General features: G+C 42.1%; 1 protein-coding gene across 3 annotated transcripts in view; it reads right to left on the minus strand.

The window, feature by feature from the left end:
* Window positions 1-2,200: 2,200 nt before the first annotated feature.
* The window catches only part of RAB11FIP4 (RAB11 family interacting protein 4), a 216,796-nt gene continuing 205,850 nt past the window's right edge, over window positions 2,201-13,146 (minus strand). For all 3 annotated transcript variants that reach the window (XM_087710324.1, XM_087710325.1, XM_087710326.1), the window contains 4 exons: window positions 10,264-10,401; window positions 7,917-8,072; window positions 6,604-6,747; window positions 2,201-3,731 (listed from right to left, as the gene is read on the minus strand). In XM_087710324.1, coding sequence (XP_087566450.1) covers window positions 3,615-3,731; window positions 6,604-6,747; window positions 7,917-8,072; window positions 10,264-10,401 — 555 coding nt within the window. In that variant the 3' untranslated portion in view covers window positions 2,201-3,614. The remainder of the gene's footprint in view (window positions 3,732-6,603; window positions 6,748-7,916; window positions 8,073-10,263; window positions 10,402-13,146) is intronic.

A 13,146-nucleotide genomic window follows, 5' to 3' on the forward strand; every position in this document is an offset into this window, starting at 1 on the left:
ATCTGAAGTCATGCTGGAAAACGTTAGCATTGGTAGAAACCTATGTCCCAGGTACACGAATTCTAAACAAGCTATGATGATCAAGCAGGCCTCAGGTATCTGCACTTATTTCTCCCAACCTGTTGTGATAAAGCAAAGGCAGTCATATAATACAAACACAGACAACTGTCTAAAGAAATTGTTGGCTCCTAGAAACATCATCAAAACATTGCTTCACAATTTCTATGGATCATCTATGAGCAAAGAAGAAAGCTGATGGACGCAAAGATTCATTTAAAACCCACCATGAATACTGTGTGGATTGAGGTTTGGTAGCAAAGGATTGATTTAATACAGTTCCAATTTATAAGGGAATCAGATTATCTAATCTGATAAACTAAATGCTAGTTTACCGTGAGATGCACCATCGACCTAAGAGGCACCACATTGGGAAGTTTTCTCTCCCTCAATACTTGCTAATCCAAACCAATGTAATCATCTGCAAGCAAGACTGCCTTTCTGCCACCTCTTGGAAACCACTTCGTTCTCCTCAGTCAGGATTACTCCTGTTTCATATAAAACCCTTCCTTCAGTTTCCATCCATTCACCTCTTCGCCTCCTCACTCGTGGAGATTTCTCTCTCTCTCAGAACTTCACCCCTCAATCTTCTCCAAAGTCAACATGCCCAATTCTTTCAGCTTTCAAGAACTTTCAGATACATTTTGCTTCCTTCCCTATCAATTCAACTGATGAAGTCATCAATTCCTCACCACCATTAAAATATCAGCAGGATAAACCAAAAACAAGCTGGAGTTAAGTAGCCTTAACCTCAGTCTTTTGAAAGGCAACCTGTAAAAATATAAATTCTCCAGAGGTCCATGATTGCTACATCACCTCCCTTCCCAAGTAGAGAAAGGAAGCATTGCTGTAATTTGCAGCAAGTGGATAATGTAGAAAAGTGGGGGAATGTGGTTCCTTCAGGAGCGGGATTCCTTCCAGCCTACGTGAGGCATTGGAAAATCCTGACTGAGAAAAGAATTCAGGATTCTCCTTTATTCGATCATGACTGGACTACCTTAAAAGAAGGTAGTGATGCAATTGGAGTCAGTTTCATTCCCACCAAATTCAGAAGGTCGAAAGCCAACGAGGTATTAGAAGTTTAGATGTTGAGTAAAAAGTAATGGCTGGCTCTGACCAGTATCACCTTGCATTAATTATTAGCTCTCTTGCTACTAATTAGAAAATACAGCCAATAAACACAAGGCTATGACCCCACATGCAGTCGTCATCCCTGCCCCCCCCCCCGAGATTCATACTTCTGCAGAAACACTTGATTGAATGTGAAATATCTTAAGTACAACATAATGTCATAATTTATATACCATCCTGCCACGTAATTTGGAAACAGGTTTCAATGCTTAGAAGCATCAATACTTTCAGTACTGATAGTACAGTAACCTCAGAGTCAATATTTTTATTCTTTTAAGACTCTCAAATTAATTACGCAAACTTTACTCAGGACACTGCGAGGGAAAAAAAAGTTTCATTTGAAAGTGGAAATGTGCTTATGAAAGAAAACAATACATATGAACCACGTTTTTTCTATCCATTACACAGAGCATGCAGTTCCCTTTCATGTGTGATGGGAAAGGCAATCTTGGGGCTTCCTAGATATTTTTAGACTACAGATCATATCATACTTGGACACCAACTGTACTGAACAAGGCTTATGGATATCTGTAATGCAGATATCCAGGGAGATATCTTGCGCCTATCTTTGGTGTGGGAAGACCATGAGGCCTGCACACAAGTCATTACGGAATAACACACGCCTCTTCTCTCACATGCATGCGACTGCATGTGTTCATGCACCAGAACTGTTACTGCAATGCACATAAAGCTTGGCTTGTTGGTTGTTTTTTTTTTAATCAAAACACATCTCAGACAGGAATGGAAAAATCTTGAAGTGAAAAGACAAAACTCATTTCCGTCATGGTCCCCTGCCCAAGCCCTCACTTAACTTTACAGATTTCCTTAGAGCATGCCTGGGTAAGTGATATATAAAACGTCATGAGAAATGCTGTTACAGAAGCACAATTGAAAAGAAAAAGGGAGGAGGAGGAGGAGGAGGAGGAGGAGGAGGAGGAGGAAGAGGAGGAGGAGGAGGAAAAGGTGGTGTGGTGGTGGTGATGGCAAGGGCAAGAGACATGAACAACCTGAATCAATATGAGAATATTTATTGATGGCACAAATTGAGCGTAATATTTTTTTTCCTGTAAATGCAGGAAGCTGTGATGCTCGATTAACAGTCGTTTCTGGCTTTTCTGCGCTAATCACCCCCAGTAAAGTAGGCAAAACGTTTCAGTGAAACTCCAAAATTGCATGAAATAAATATTAAGCATGTATAAACATCTTTTTCCTAAACCTGTAAAAAAACAATTTAAAATGTTGCCTTGTCTGTAAAAACAGGGTCAGTGTCACCCATGAGTGCCTAAAACCCCCAATCATTCTCCACTTCTTAACTGCTTTATTAGCAGAGGGTGCTTTTGCAGATGCTGACACGAAGCAATATAAAATGAAGTGATTTAAAAACAATTGGTTTCTATTTCTTACAGTGGCAGCCCCGAGTTCTCACCAATGAACCAACCCTTTGTGTGGAACCAAATAGCTCTCTGCAACTACCACTTTTTAATGCTTGTTGCTGAAGCTGAATCAGGGCTGGGACTGTTTTGTAGCCCCGACGCACCCCGCATTTATGAACCCAGGTCTCCCACCACCAGGGTCCTTGGTGATGTTGTGATAAAACCCAAAGCCAGAAAAAGCACCTTGGGAATAGTCTGATAAGTTGAAGAAAATATGGAACCCCAAGACCCATTGTTTTCCTGAGTATTCCAGATTCCCCCGGAATACAACAAACTGTTCACCATCCCAAAGGATTCAAAGCCAATTGGGGTCGAGATGTAGAAACTGCTTTTTGATTAAAACAGCCCAAGTTCAAGCAGAAACTTGTAAATTTTCCGGAAGACCCACTTTTGCAGCATGCATACATTCAGATCTAAGGAGAGGACTTCAGAAACATAACTTGGACAAAATTAAAACAACACAGCCAACAGCATCAGTGAGAATTCAACCTGATAATACAAGATATTTCTGAGATGATGAGAGGGAGGCGATTCATAAGACATAAACACTCAGTATTGTTTGTAGGCTAGGAAAAGGCCTGGCACAAGTTAGTTTCCATCGTGTTTTATCTTTTCATCTAGAGGTAGTATCAATTTTTTTTTTCTGTCTGGTATCTAAAACAGTGCAAAATCCAGTTTTGTGATTTTTCAGTTATAATCCCTAGCCTCACCACAGAGAGAGGGCGTGGAAAATGGATCGATGCAAATTATGAGTCACAAAATATACTAAGCTCATATAAACACGCCCTGTGTATATCCACACAAGTTTTTTTTTCTATTTATATATATATAATATATATATATATACGCGTGTGTGTGTTTGTGTTTTGTATGTTATGTGTATTGAGAGAGTTATATATATGTATATATTTATAAGTTCATATACAGTAGCAAATAGAGATACTTGAATCTAAAGGCATCCTATCTGCCCACCTCCCTTCCCACCCATAATCTTCAATTTTTTATTTCCAGGATGGACGGATTGTGGTCTAAGATGGCCAGGATGATCTTGTCCATATATTGGCGCAATCTGTAGTTGATCTCCTCCTGTTCTTTGAGGGCTTCCATGAGCTGAAACGAAAAAGAACTAGATTAAGAAACCCTCTGGAGTCACAACTACTCCCGAGAACCTCTGCATCCATTTTACCAGAGTGCTCCTGAATTTCAAAAGTTTGTTTTCAGCATATTTTTTCTTTCCAGATTATTTTAATGGTGATTCATTTGGATGGGCGGAAGAACCGTGGCTATTCCTTCACCCTCATTCTACAAATTGTTGAAGCCCTAATGAATTCAACACCATACTTTCAAGCAGAAGCTTCACCCCATCTTTGTGCCTCAGTTAATTTATGCGTGGCACGACAAAACCGCAAAGCCCTTATCCGCGGAGACATAAGCGCGTTGCTAAAGCCGCGAAGTCATCACCGCGCGCCATCACCGCCGCGACAACAGCGCGGTAACAGAAGGGCGCTTTAAAACGGCGCCGCGGCAGAAAGCCGATTTCAATTAAGGTAAGGGTTAGGATTAGATTTAGGGGTTTGTTTTAGGGTTTGTTTTAGGGTTAGGTTTAGGGTACTGAGTGCTTGGGAATGCGCGGATTTGCCCTCCGCGATTATGTCATCGCGGTAGGGTCGCGTTTTTCCTTAGCCCTTCGAACGGCGCGAATTAGTCTTCGCGCTTATGTCTCCGTGGATAAGGGCTTCGCGGATTTGTGGTGGAACCAATTTATGCTCTTTGATGCAGAAACTCATTGGAAGCCATTGAGAATCAATGTATACTTTGGTACGAATCTCAATTCTTGGGCATGTAAGATGGATAAAGACTCAGTCATCTGTCTTCTCACAGAGGAAAGAACACCCTCACGTCCTCTAGCTCTTTTGGACAACTCTTAGAATTTGGCCACTGCCTTTGAGCTATTAGGGTTTGGTGCACACATTTATTAAGGTGGAAGTTGTGGCTAGGAGGGCTTTTGCTCACTTTGTCTTGTGTGACAGCTGCAGTCATAACTAGATCTGCAGATCCAGTTTACAGTCACTCTTGTCCTTGTCCACCCTTTTGGCTACCCTTTTAGGCACTGAGTGCCGAAACTGAAGCGTGCATGCCGGAGTGCCAGAACCCGGAAGAGAGCAGCTGGCCGGTGCGCATGCGCACGGTGACCAGCTGCTCTTCCAGGTTCTGTTGCACGCATGGATGCTGGACAGCTGCTCTATCTTGGGTTCCAGCATGCACATGTGCACCAGACAACTGGTGTTTTCACTGGCCGCCATGCATGTGTGCACCGGAACCCAAGAGAGGTGATGGCCGGTGCACTGTCTGACGTGCATGCATACGACAGAACCCAGAAGAGCACATGGTGACAGCACGAGTGCCCACAGAGAGTGCCATAGGTTTGCCATCATGGCCCTAGTCATTTCCACATTGAACTACAGCAATATGCTCCACATGGGGTGCCCAGCTTCAGTTGGTACAGAATGCAGGGGCGCAGCAGTTCTACGCATTCCCAGAGCAGAACATATTACACCTCGGCTCCACAAGCTGCACTAGTTACCCTGAGCTTATCAGCACGCTCAACATGGGCTCTGTTACTCTCCAAGATCTCATCTATAATTACTGTCGGTCACCTAGCCAAGCACACTGAGTAACAACTATGGCAGAGTTAAAATAAGTCAGAATCATGCCAAGGATCATTCACTTCTTTTAAAATGAGAAACTTACGTTTGATAACACTACTTTCCATACACCTAGAATAGCTAAGGCAAACACAATTAATCCATGCCCTATAAATACACAAGTTGCCCAGTTAGGACTTCAAACTATGGTATTTGATAACAAATCTGGCAACCTTTGCTCAAGGTTGCATAACAAATAACTTTCTGAATGTATGATGGGGTTGCTGCACAAAGGACAGAAAGCTAAATCAAAATTCTGTGAGCCAAATCGATTGAGATTGGAAATGAAATATTGGGGGGGGGGATCAAAGAGGAGACAGGCTGAAGGTAAGGCAGGATAACAGAATCCGATGGTACTGTACTGTATATTCCGCTGTATAAGACAACTTAGGGTATAAGACGACCCCCTACTTTCAGGCACCTGCAAGCCAGCTGAAGGCTTCCATGCTTTCGTAGTTTGAGCTCAGCGCCTTCCTCCTCCAGAGAGACCTTACTAAGCCATCCCAGCACTCATCCATCAAGATGCCTAGGCGAGAAGCACCGAGGTTATCAATTGAAAGGCCGGCGTCTGCACTGGTGGCGGTGTGGCTTTTTGCTTGGCGGCGTTGCTTTTTCTTTTCTTTTGTTTTTTTGATATACCCAGTGTATAAGACAACCCTCAATTTTTGAAATATTTTTGGGGGTTAAAAAGTTGCCTTTTACACTGGAAAATACAGTATTTAATTCTAGATTGTTGTATGTTTGTATCTCTTTGCTGCCATCCAGTGGTCATACAGATTTCTGCAGCCCAGGTCTGGCAGCCCTAAGATTCAGGATATTCTCCTGAACAATTCCTGTAGTGGTGCACAGAAACAATTTTAAATGAAAAATAACTCTGGTTGTATAAAAGTACGAGAGAAGAGAAATAGAAAAATGTCAAGAATTTTAGTCAATTCTAATGCTTTAATGCAGGGGTGTCAAATTGGCCACCTGCAAGCTAGATGCGTCACGCACAAGCCACCCCACTTCCACGAAGGAGAAAAAAAATCACGAAATGTCATGCGACAGCAACATGATGTGCAAGTTTGACACCCGTGACTTAGTGCCCCTGTATGCCGATGTCATCCCAGAAAAACCGATATAAGATATCCCAAAGCAAATGTGGCACTTCTATTCCATGATTTTCAAATGTCAGCGTTCCCCACCAAGTTAGGTTTTGGCCAAGTTGATTGCCGAGAGATATTTTGCCAGCCCAGTCATTGAATTAGCTGCAAGGAGATTGCTACTGGTCCCTTTACCTCATCCCTGGAGGCAGAGTCAATCTCCGCTGCCAGCGACTGGGCTTTTGTCTGCGTTGCAAAAAGGTTCTTAGCTTCATAAAGGCTGAGGCTAAGGATTTGCCCATTGAGGTCATCGTTCTGGTCATGAAGTTTTTGATTCTCCTGTTGAGAGAGGAAGGAAAGAATTAAGTGATTAAGGCACCTGGTTAGTCCTGCCTTAGCAATAGCAATACATTTACTGCTTACATTTATATACAGCTTCACTGAGCTCTACAGCCCTCTCTAACTGGTTTACGGTCAGCTTCTTCCCCCGAACAATCTGGCTCCTCATTTTACCCACCTTGGAAGGATGGAAGGCTGAGTCAATCTTCAGCCTGGTGAGATTTGATCTGCCAAACTATTGGCAGCCGGTGATCAGCAGAAGTAGCCGGCAGTGCTGCACTCTAACCACTGCGCCACCAGGGTTCTTAGGCACAAAGGCACAAAGCTAGTTGGGTAATCTTGGGCCAGTCCCTCTCTGGGTCTATGACAACTTACCACAGCCAACTTATCATGGCCAACTTGCCACGGGACAATTTGCCATAGCGAACTCACCGCAGGACAAGAATTACACTAATATCAAAGAAATGGTGGAATAGAAATATTAAAGATAGGATGCAAAAGGAGGGGCAAAATGAAATGTGAATGACAAAAATTAAAATGATTTTTTAAAAAATGATTTTAAATAATTAAATTGAATTGCTGAATTGCCCTTCTGCCCGCTGTCCTGTGGTGAATTTGGCCCTATTGAGTTGGCCGTGACGAATTGGCCATGGCGAGTTGTCCCATTCCACCCTCTCTCTCAACCTTAAAAAGCAAGCAAGCACAACCCACTTCTAAAATCTTGCCAAGAAAGCTGCAGGACCTGTTGCCGGGACTGGAAGACTGACTTGAAAGCATTTGCACAGACGCACACATACAAAAGGCAAACAAGGAGCCATTTGCTTAGCACCTTAAGGATACTTCAGATGAACATTTGCTACTGTGCTGCCCCCCTGCCCCTCCTTTTGGGCCTAGTAGGCCTCCCTGCAGCCTCCTGGGAGCAAAGATGGGCCGCGGAGGGAGGGGAGTCGCAACCCCCTGCTCCTCACGCATGCGTGTCAGAGACCCAAAAATCAGCTGGCCAGCGGGAGGCACATACACATGCGCGGTGGAGCTGAGCTGGGGCGAAGGCTCGCATGCCCGCAGAGAGGGATCTGCCTCCACCTGTGGCATGTGTTCACCATCACAGGCTTAGCTGCTTTGGAGAGAGAAGGTCCGTTTTGCTCCCTCCTTCTTCAGCTGTACCTCACCTGTTTTAGACGTTTAATTTCATGTTCCATTTCCACTTCTCTTGTCTTGGCATTGAATTCACTCAAGCTGGAAGAACTTCTTCCTCGACCGGGACGCTCACAGTCAAGCTTATACAACTGAAGGTGTTCCAGCTCCTTTCTCAGATCCTCAATGAGCTGCAGAAAAAAGCAGAGCACAATGGACCCTTGGGTCAGACCTGCAGCCAATTCCTTTTGGGATCTTTGGCCTGCCACACTAATATTCTATTCTACTATGCTGTTTCTTTAGTGGGGAATTGGGAGGGGGAATAGTAAGGAGTAGAACGTGATGTTATTTGGAACCCCGACACCTTGTGGCTAGGAAGACATGACACATATATTTATGCAGTGTCCCTGGGCCAAGCTTCCATGACAAGCAAAGTCAATGAGGAAGCCAGATTCACTTAACAACTGTGTTACTAACTGAACTGCAGCGATTCACTTAACAACTGTGGCAAGAAAGATCGTAAAATGGGGCAAAACTCACTGAACAACTGTCTCCCTTAGTGACAGAAATTGGGGGCTCAATTGTGGTTGTAAGTTGAGGACTACCTGTACTAGTTATGATGGTACCTGAACCAAAATTGCAATGGTTGTTCCTATGCTGGCAACCTCTTGTTCAGGCTATTGAGATGATCTGGAAGATTCAGTAAGTTCAAAACAGGGCATCGTTAGCTTGCTTTACAAAGACTAGTTGAGCACCATGGTGCTGGCCACCAGTCTACTTCCGGTATTGTATAATCTATTCCTATTAACCTTTAAACCCTTGACTGACTTATTGAAGTAGATGTCATTTAGAGGTTTATAGGTTAACATAATCCAGGTTATCTCTCTGGAGCCTGGATTTTCTCCTGAGGCCTTTTTTCAGCTTCCTATGTTCTAACAAGGCAAGATGAATGGCAATCAGTGGTGGAGTTTGCATTGTGCGGTTTGCATGGTGGAGTTTGCTTTAAGAATCTTTACTGTATAAAGGTTTTACACCTTTAATGTTTTATGGCTATCTTATTGTTATTGTATGTTCCATTTATTGCCATTGATTTTGCGGCTTCTGATTTTTTTATCTTATCTGTTGTGTTGTTCTGTACAAAAGATTTCGTATTTTTATATTGCTTCAGGCAGCTTCTACACAGACGTATTTTGTATTCTTTTTCACCTGCTCTCTTATAGAGGTCGATTTTGTGTATGCTTTAAACGATTGTACATTCAGAGGACATCATCTGCTATTGGGCAGTATTAGAAATATTAACTTTTTTTTCATTACAGGAAAAGACATTACAAGACAAGTAAAATAGTCACATAAATCAAGAATGGTATAATTGGCTAGAGGAAAGGGGGGAAAGCAGGAAAGCAACAAAGAAAGGAAGAAAGATCAACAAATTAATAAATAACTACAAAACTGGAAAATGATTAAAAATACGAAATAGACTCTAGCAAATAAATAGTAGGAAATGGATATAAAACGACTCAAATGTAATAAAGGTTGTTATACATAGAATACATAGAATGTTATATATAGAATGAAGAAAAAAGATATGAAATAATATAAATGCACACAAACATATATATATAAAGTTATAATTATAAAAATTTGTACAGATAAAAGAATCACAACAGGTATGTAAAAGAAGTGTAATGTGTTACAAAGATGTGAAGTTTGTATAAACAAAATAAAAAGTTTTTTTTAAAAAGTCAAGGATGGAAAAAACCTCAAGGACAATATTTTTACAGGTCTTTTTCTAAGCCCAAAAGACATCATAGCTGAGTGCAGAAGTGAGAAGGTTGCCATACAAGGAACAATTTCAATTTCAATCAATTCAAGTTTCAACTTTCCAGATTTATCACCATTTATCATCAATCCTCTGGGAATAATCACTGCAGCATACGTGAAAGGGCTTTGTGGTTTTTAGGAATGCATTTCTGAAAATGATTGCTAGGCAGCTGTTATTCCTAACACCCCTGCTTCAGTGACACAAGGCAAGCCACCATGCAGGTTTTAAATTTTTTTATTTATATTGAAAACATGATTTTATTTAATCTTAGTGTAAAACAGGGGTGTCAAACTCGATTTCATTAAGGGCCACATCGGCGTTTTGTTTGTCCTCGGGAGGCGCGATGAGAGTGGCCAGCTTTGCGTCACTCGTGTCAGGAGTGCCACTGGTGGCCCGAGAGCTCTGCCAGCGAAAATGGACTGTTTCCAGGGTGGCCCTGTGGGTCAGATCTAAGCACCCTGCGGGCCGACTCCGACCCCTGGGCCCTGGTTTAAAAACATCAGCATCAAGAGGGGACATAGAAGATGTGCTGATTGTATGCCACCAAAATTGTTACCAACCTCCTGAGTGGCTTCTCTCTCCTTGTTAAATTCCAGTCTGTTCTGCCTCAGTTTGTCCATCATCCTTTTATACAGATCCATTTCATCCTTCAGCCTCAGACTGGTATCTTCTAATCGGTCAGACATTCGCTGCCTCTCCTGATGAAGGTGAAAAGAAGGTTACAAACGGCCAGCGATTCTAATGGTCATTTTCAATGTACAGGGAGTTGATGGGAGAAATTTGCATAGGCATGTAGAAAACCATTCATGGTAGCTTAGAACCTTTCAGGCAAGCAGGTTAATTTTTCCAACATGGGAAAAATTCTGAAATGCGGGTCTGTTCAACTTTTCAGAACTTTTGAGAAGAGAAACATTTCTAAGCCATGCAATCTGTCTGTCACTCAGCATTCAGATTCTCACTTCAGTTCATGCAATAAGTTAGCTTGGGACCTGCAGAACAAGACAGACAATGGCTTGCTGTTTTTTAAATGTCAACAAGACTGCTATATTGTCTTTTTGTTCTTTAAACTGTACACCTCTTTCTCTTTGAAGATCTTGCCAACTCTGTCCAACCATGACTTACTTACTGTTCCCCTTGTTTTTCCCCCCATGTTTTGCAATTTCGTCATTCCCTCAAACCACCTAAACATACTATTTACTCTTTTCTCTATTCATTCTATGTTCATATAGCACTGTTCTGACCGAGGCTTCCCAAGGGCATGAAACAAACTCTTTGCCCCGGAAAAAAAACTCTTTTATTAATTTACAATGAATTCTGCTCATTCACAGCCAGCAGTCTTTCAAAGGAGGATCTATGGTCACAGACCTTATCTGGCTTGGAGAGCTGACCAGCAGATATCTGCAGAACTTGGCAAAGAATCTCAGCAAGCCACTAACCAATTAGGGAACTAATTGTCTCCTGCAAACTGTACTCCCCTTTTGCTCCTCTTTTATTTCCTCTGGAAGGGCCATTCATTGTCCACCGGTAGCCTTACTTCCAAGTCGAACCCTGTTCTGTAGCTTTTCCTTCGTCTGGCAACTCTGAGTATGCACATACTGGGAACAGGCCCAGCTGTTCGTCTGCCTCATTGATGTCTGACTCTGAAGGCAGCTGATAACTATCGGACAGCCCTGGCCCCCTCTCTGCCTCCAACACAGAGCCCTCATCAGAGCCTTCTCCAGACTCCAGGACTGGCCCATGTTCCTCCCCAAGCTTCTCACTGTCCGAATCTGCTGCCAGCTCTGCTGGCCGCTGGTGGGCCACTACAAGCATCCCTTCATTCTTGATACTACTTCTTCTAATTTTGCCACACATTCTTAAGTCATTCCCAGTGCAATCAATTCCATACAAGGTGAACAGAAATGTTTTTACACGTAATCATTTTGCCTTCCTTTGACTGACCTACATTCATCCCTTGCAAGAAAGGGATATTTACTCCTTTCCAACAGCATTTACACTAACTCTTAACCCACAAAATGCTATGTTAGCATTTTGTTAATTAGAGCATTTATGGCATCAGTTCTTCAGAATATCAAAAACTATTAAAAGTTATCATGGTGTGGGATTTGATCCTAGCAAATTCTTTTTTCAATATAACAGTAACATCAGCAGAGTTTAAGTCACCAATCGTAAAGAATACTGGAGAATTGTCAGTTTGGTTCTTTTGTTATCAGGCCAAAAGTCAGGGCCCTCACTTAAATGTTCTGCCATAAAGAAAACTCTATGGGAAATTATTGATTTTCTTTGAAGAGTGGAATATGTCAGCCAATGTGATGTAGTGATTAAAACATTGGATTAGGATTGAGGAGACCCAGGCTGTAAGTCAACCATCAGCCCTAGAAGCCTCATAGCATGGCTTTGAGCCAATTACTTTTTTTCAGCCTCACAACCATAGAACTGGTGGTAGATTTTAGGAGAAACCTTCCTATACTACCACCTCTTACAATACTAGACAACACAATATCAACAGGAGAGACCTTCCAATTTCTAGGTTCTATCATATCTCAAAACCTAAAATGGACACCTAATATCAAAAACGTCATCAAAAAAGCACAACAAAGAATGTTCTTTCTGTGCCAATTCAGGAAGCTCAAAGTTCCCAAGGAGCTGCTGATTCAGTTCTACAAAGGAATCATTGAGTCTGTCATCTGCACCTCTATAACTGTCTAGTTTGGCTTTGCAACCAAACAAGGCAAGCACAGACTTCAGAGGATAATTAGAACTGCAGAAAAAATAATTACTGCCAACCTGCCTTCCACTGAGGACCTGTACACTGCACAAGTCAGAAAGAGGGCCGTGAAAATATTTACAGACCCCTCGCATCCTGGACATAAATTGTTTCAACTTCTACCCTTAAAATGACGCTATAGGGCACTGCACACCAGAACAACTACACAAGGACAGTTTTTCCCCAAACGCCATCACTCTGCTAAACAAATAATTCCCACAACACTGTCAAACCATTCACTAAGGCTGCATTACTATCACTATTAATCTTCTCATCATTAGTATCACCCATCTGCTCCCACTTATGACTGTAGGACTGTAATTTTGTTGCTTGTATCTTTTATATTGACTGTTTCCGAGTATGATTTCATCTGTACCCTATGACTATCATTAAGTGTTGTACCTTATGATTCGTGATGAATGTATCTTTTCTATGTACACTGGTAGCATTTGCACCAAAGAGAAATTCCTTGTGTCACACTTGGCCAATAAAGAATTCTATTCTATTCTATCTACCCTACATTTTATAGTAGGGGGATGGGATAGAAGGAGGAGCTCCTAAAGGAAAAGTGGCATATAAATAAAAACACACCAAGCAACCAAAGAACCTTCTTTGTTTTGCCTACTCATTGCTATAGAGCTGTAAAGTTAAACAGGAAAAGGGATGATTTGATACT

Source organism: Thamnophis sirtalis, unplaced genomic scaffold (genome assembly GCF_051295495.1).
Source record: "Thamnophis sirtalis isolate CommonGarterSnake01/CBP01778 unplaced genomic scaffold, rThaSir2_p1.2 scaffold_3, whole genome shotgun sequence".
NCBI classification, from domain to species: Eukaryota; Metazoa; Chordata; class Lepidosauria; order Squamata; family Natricidae; genus Thamnophis; species Thamnophis sirtalis.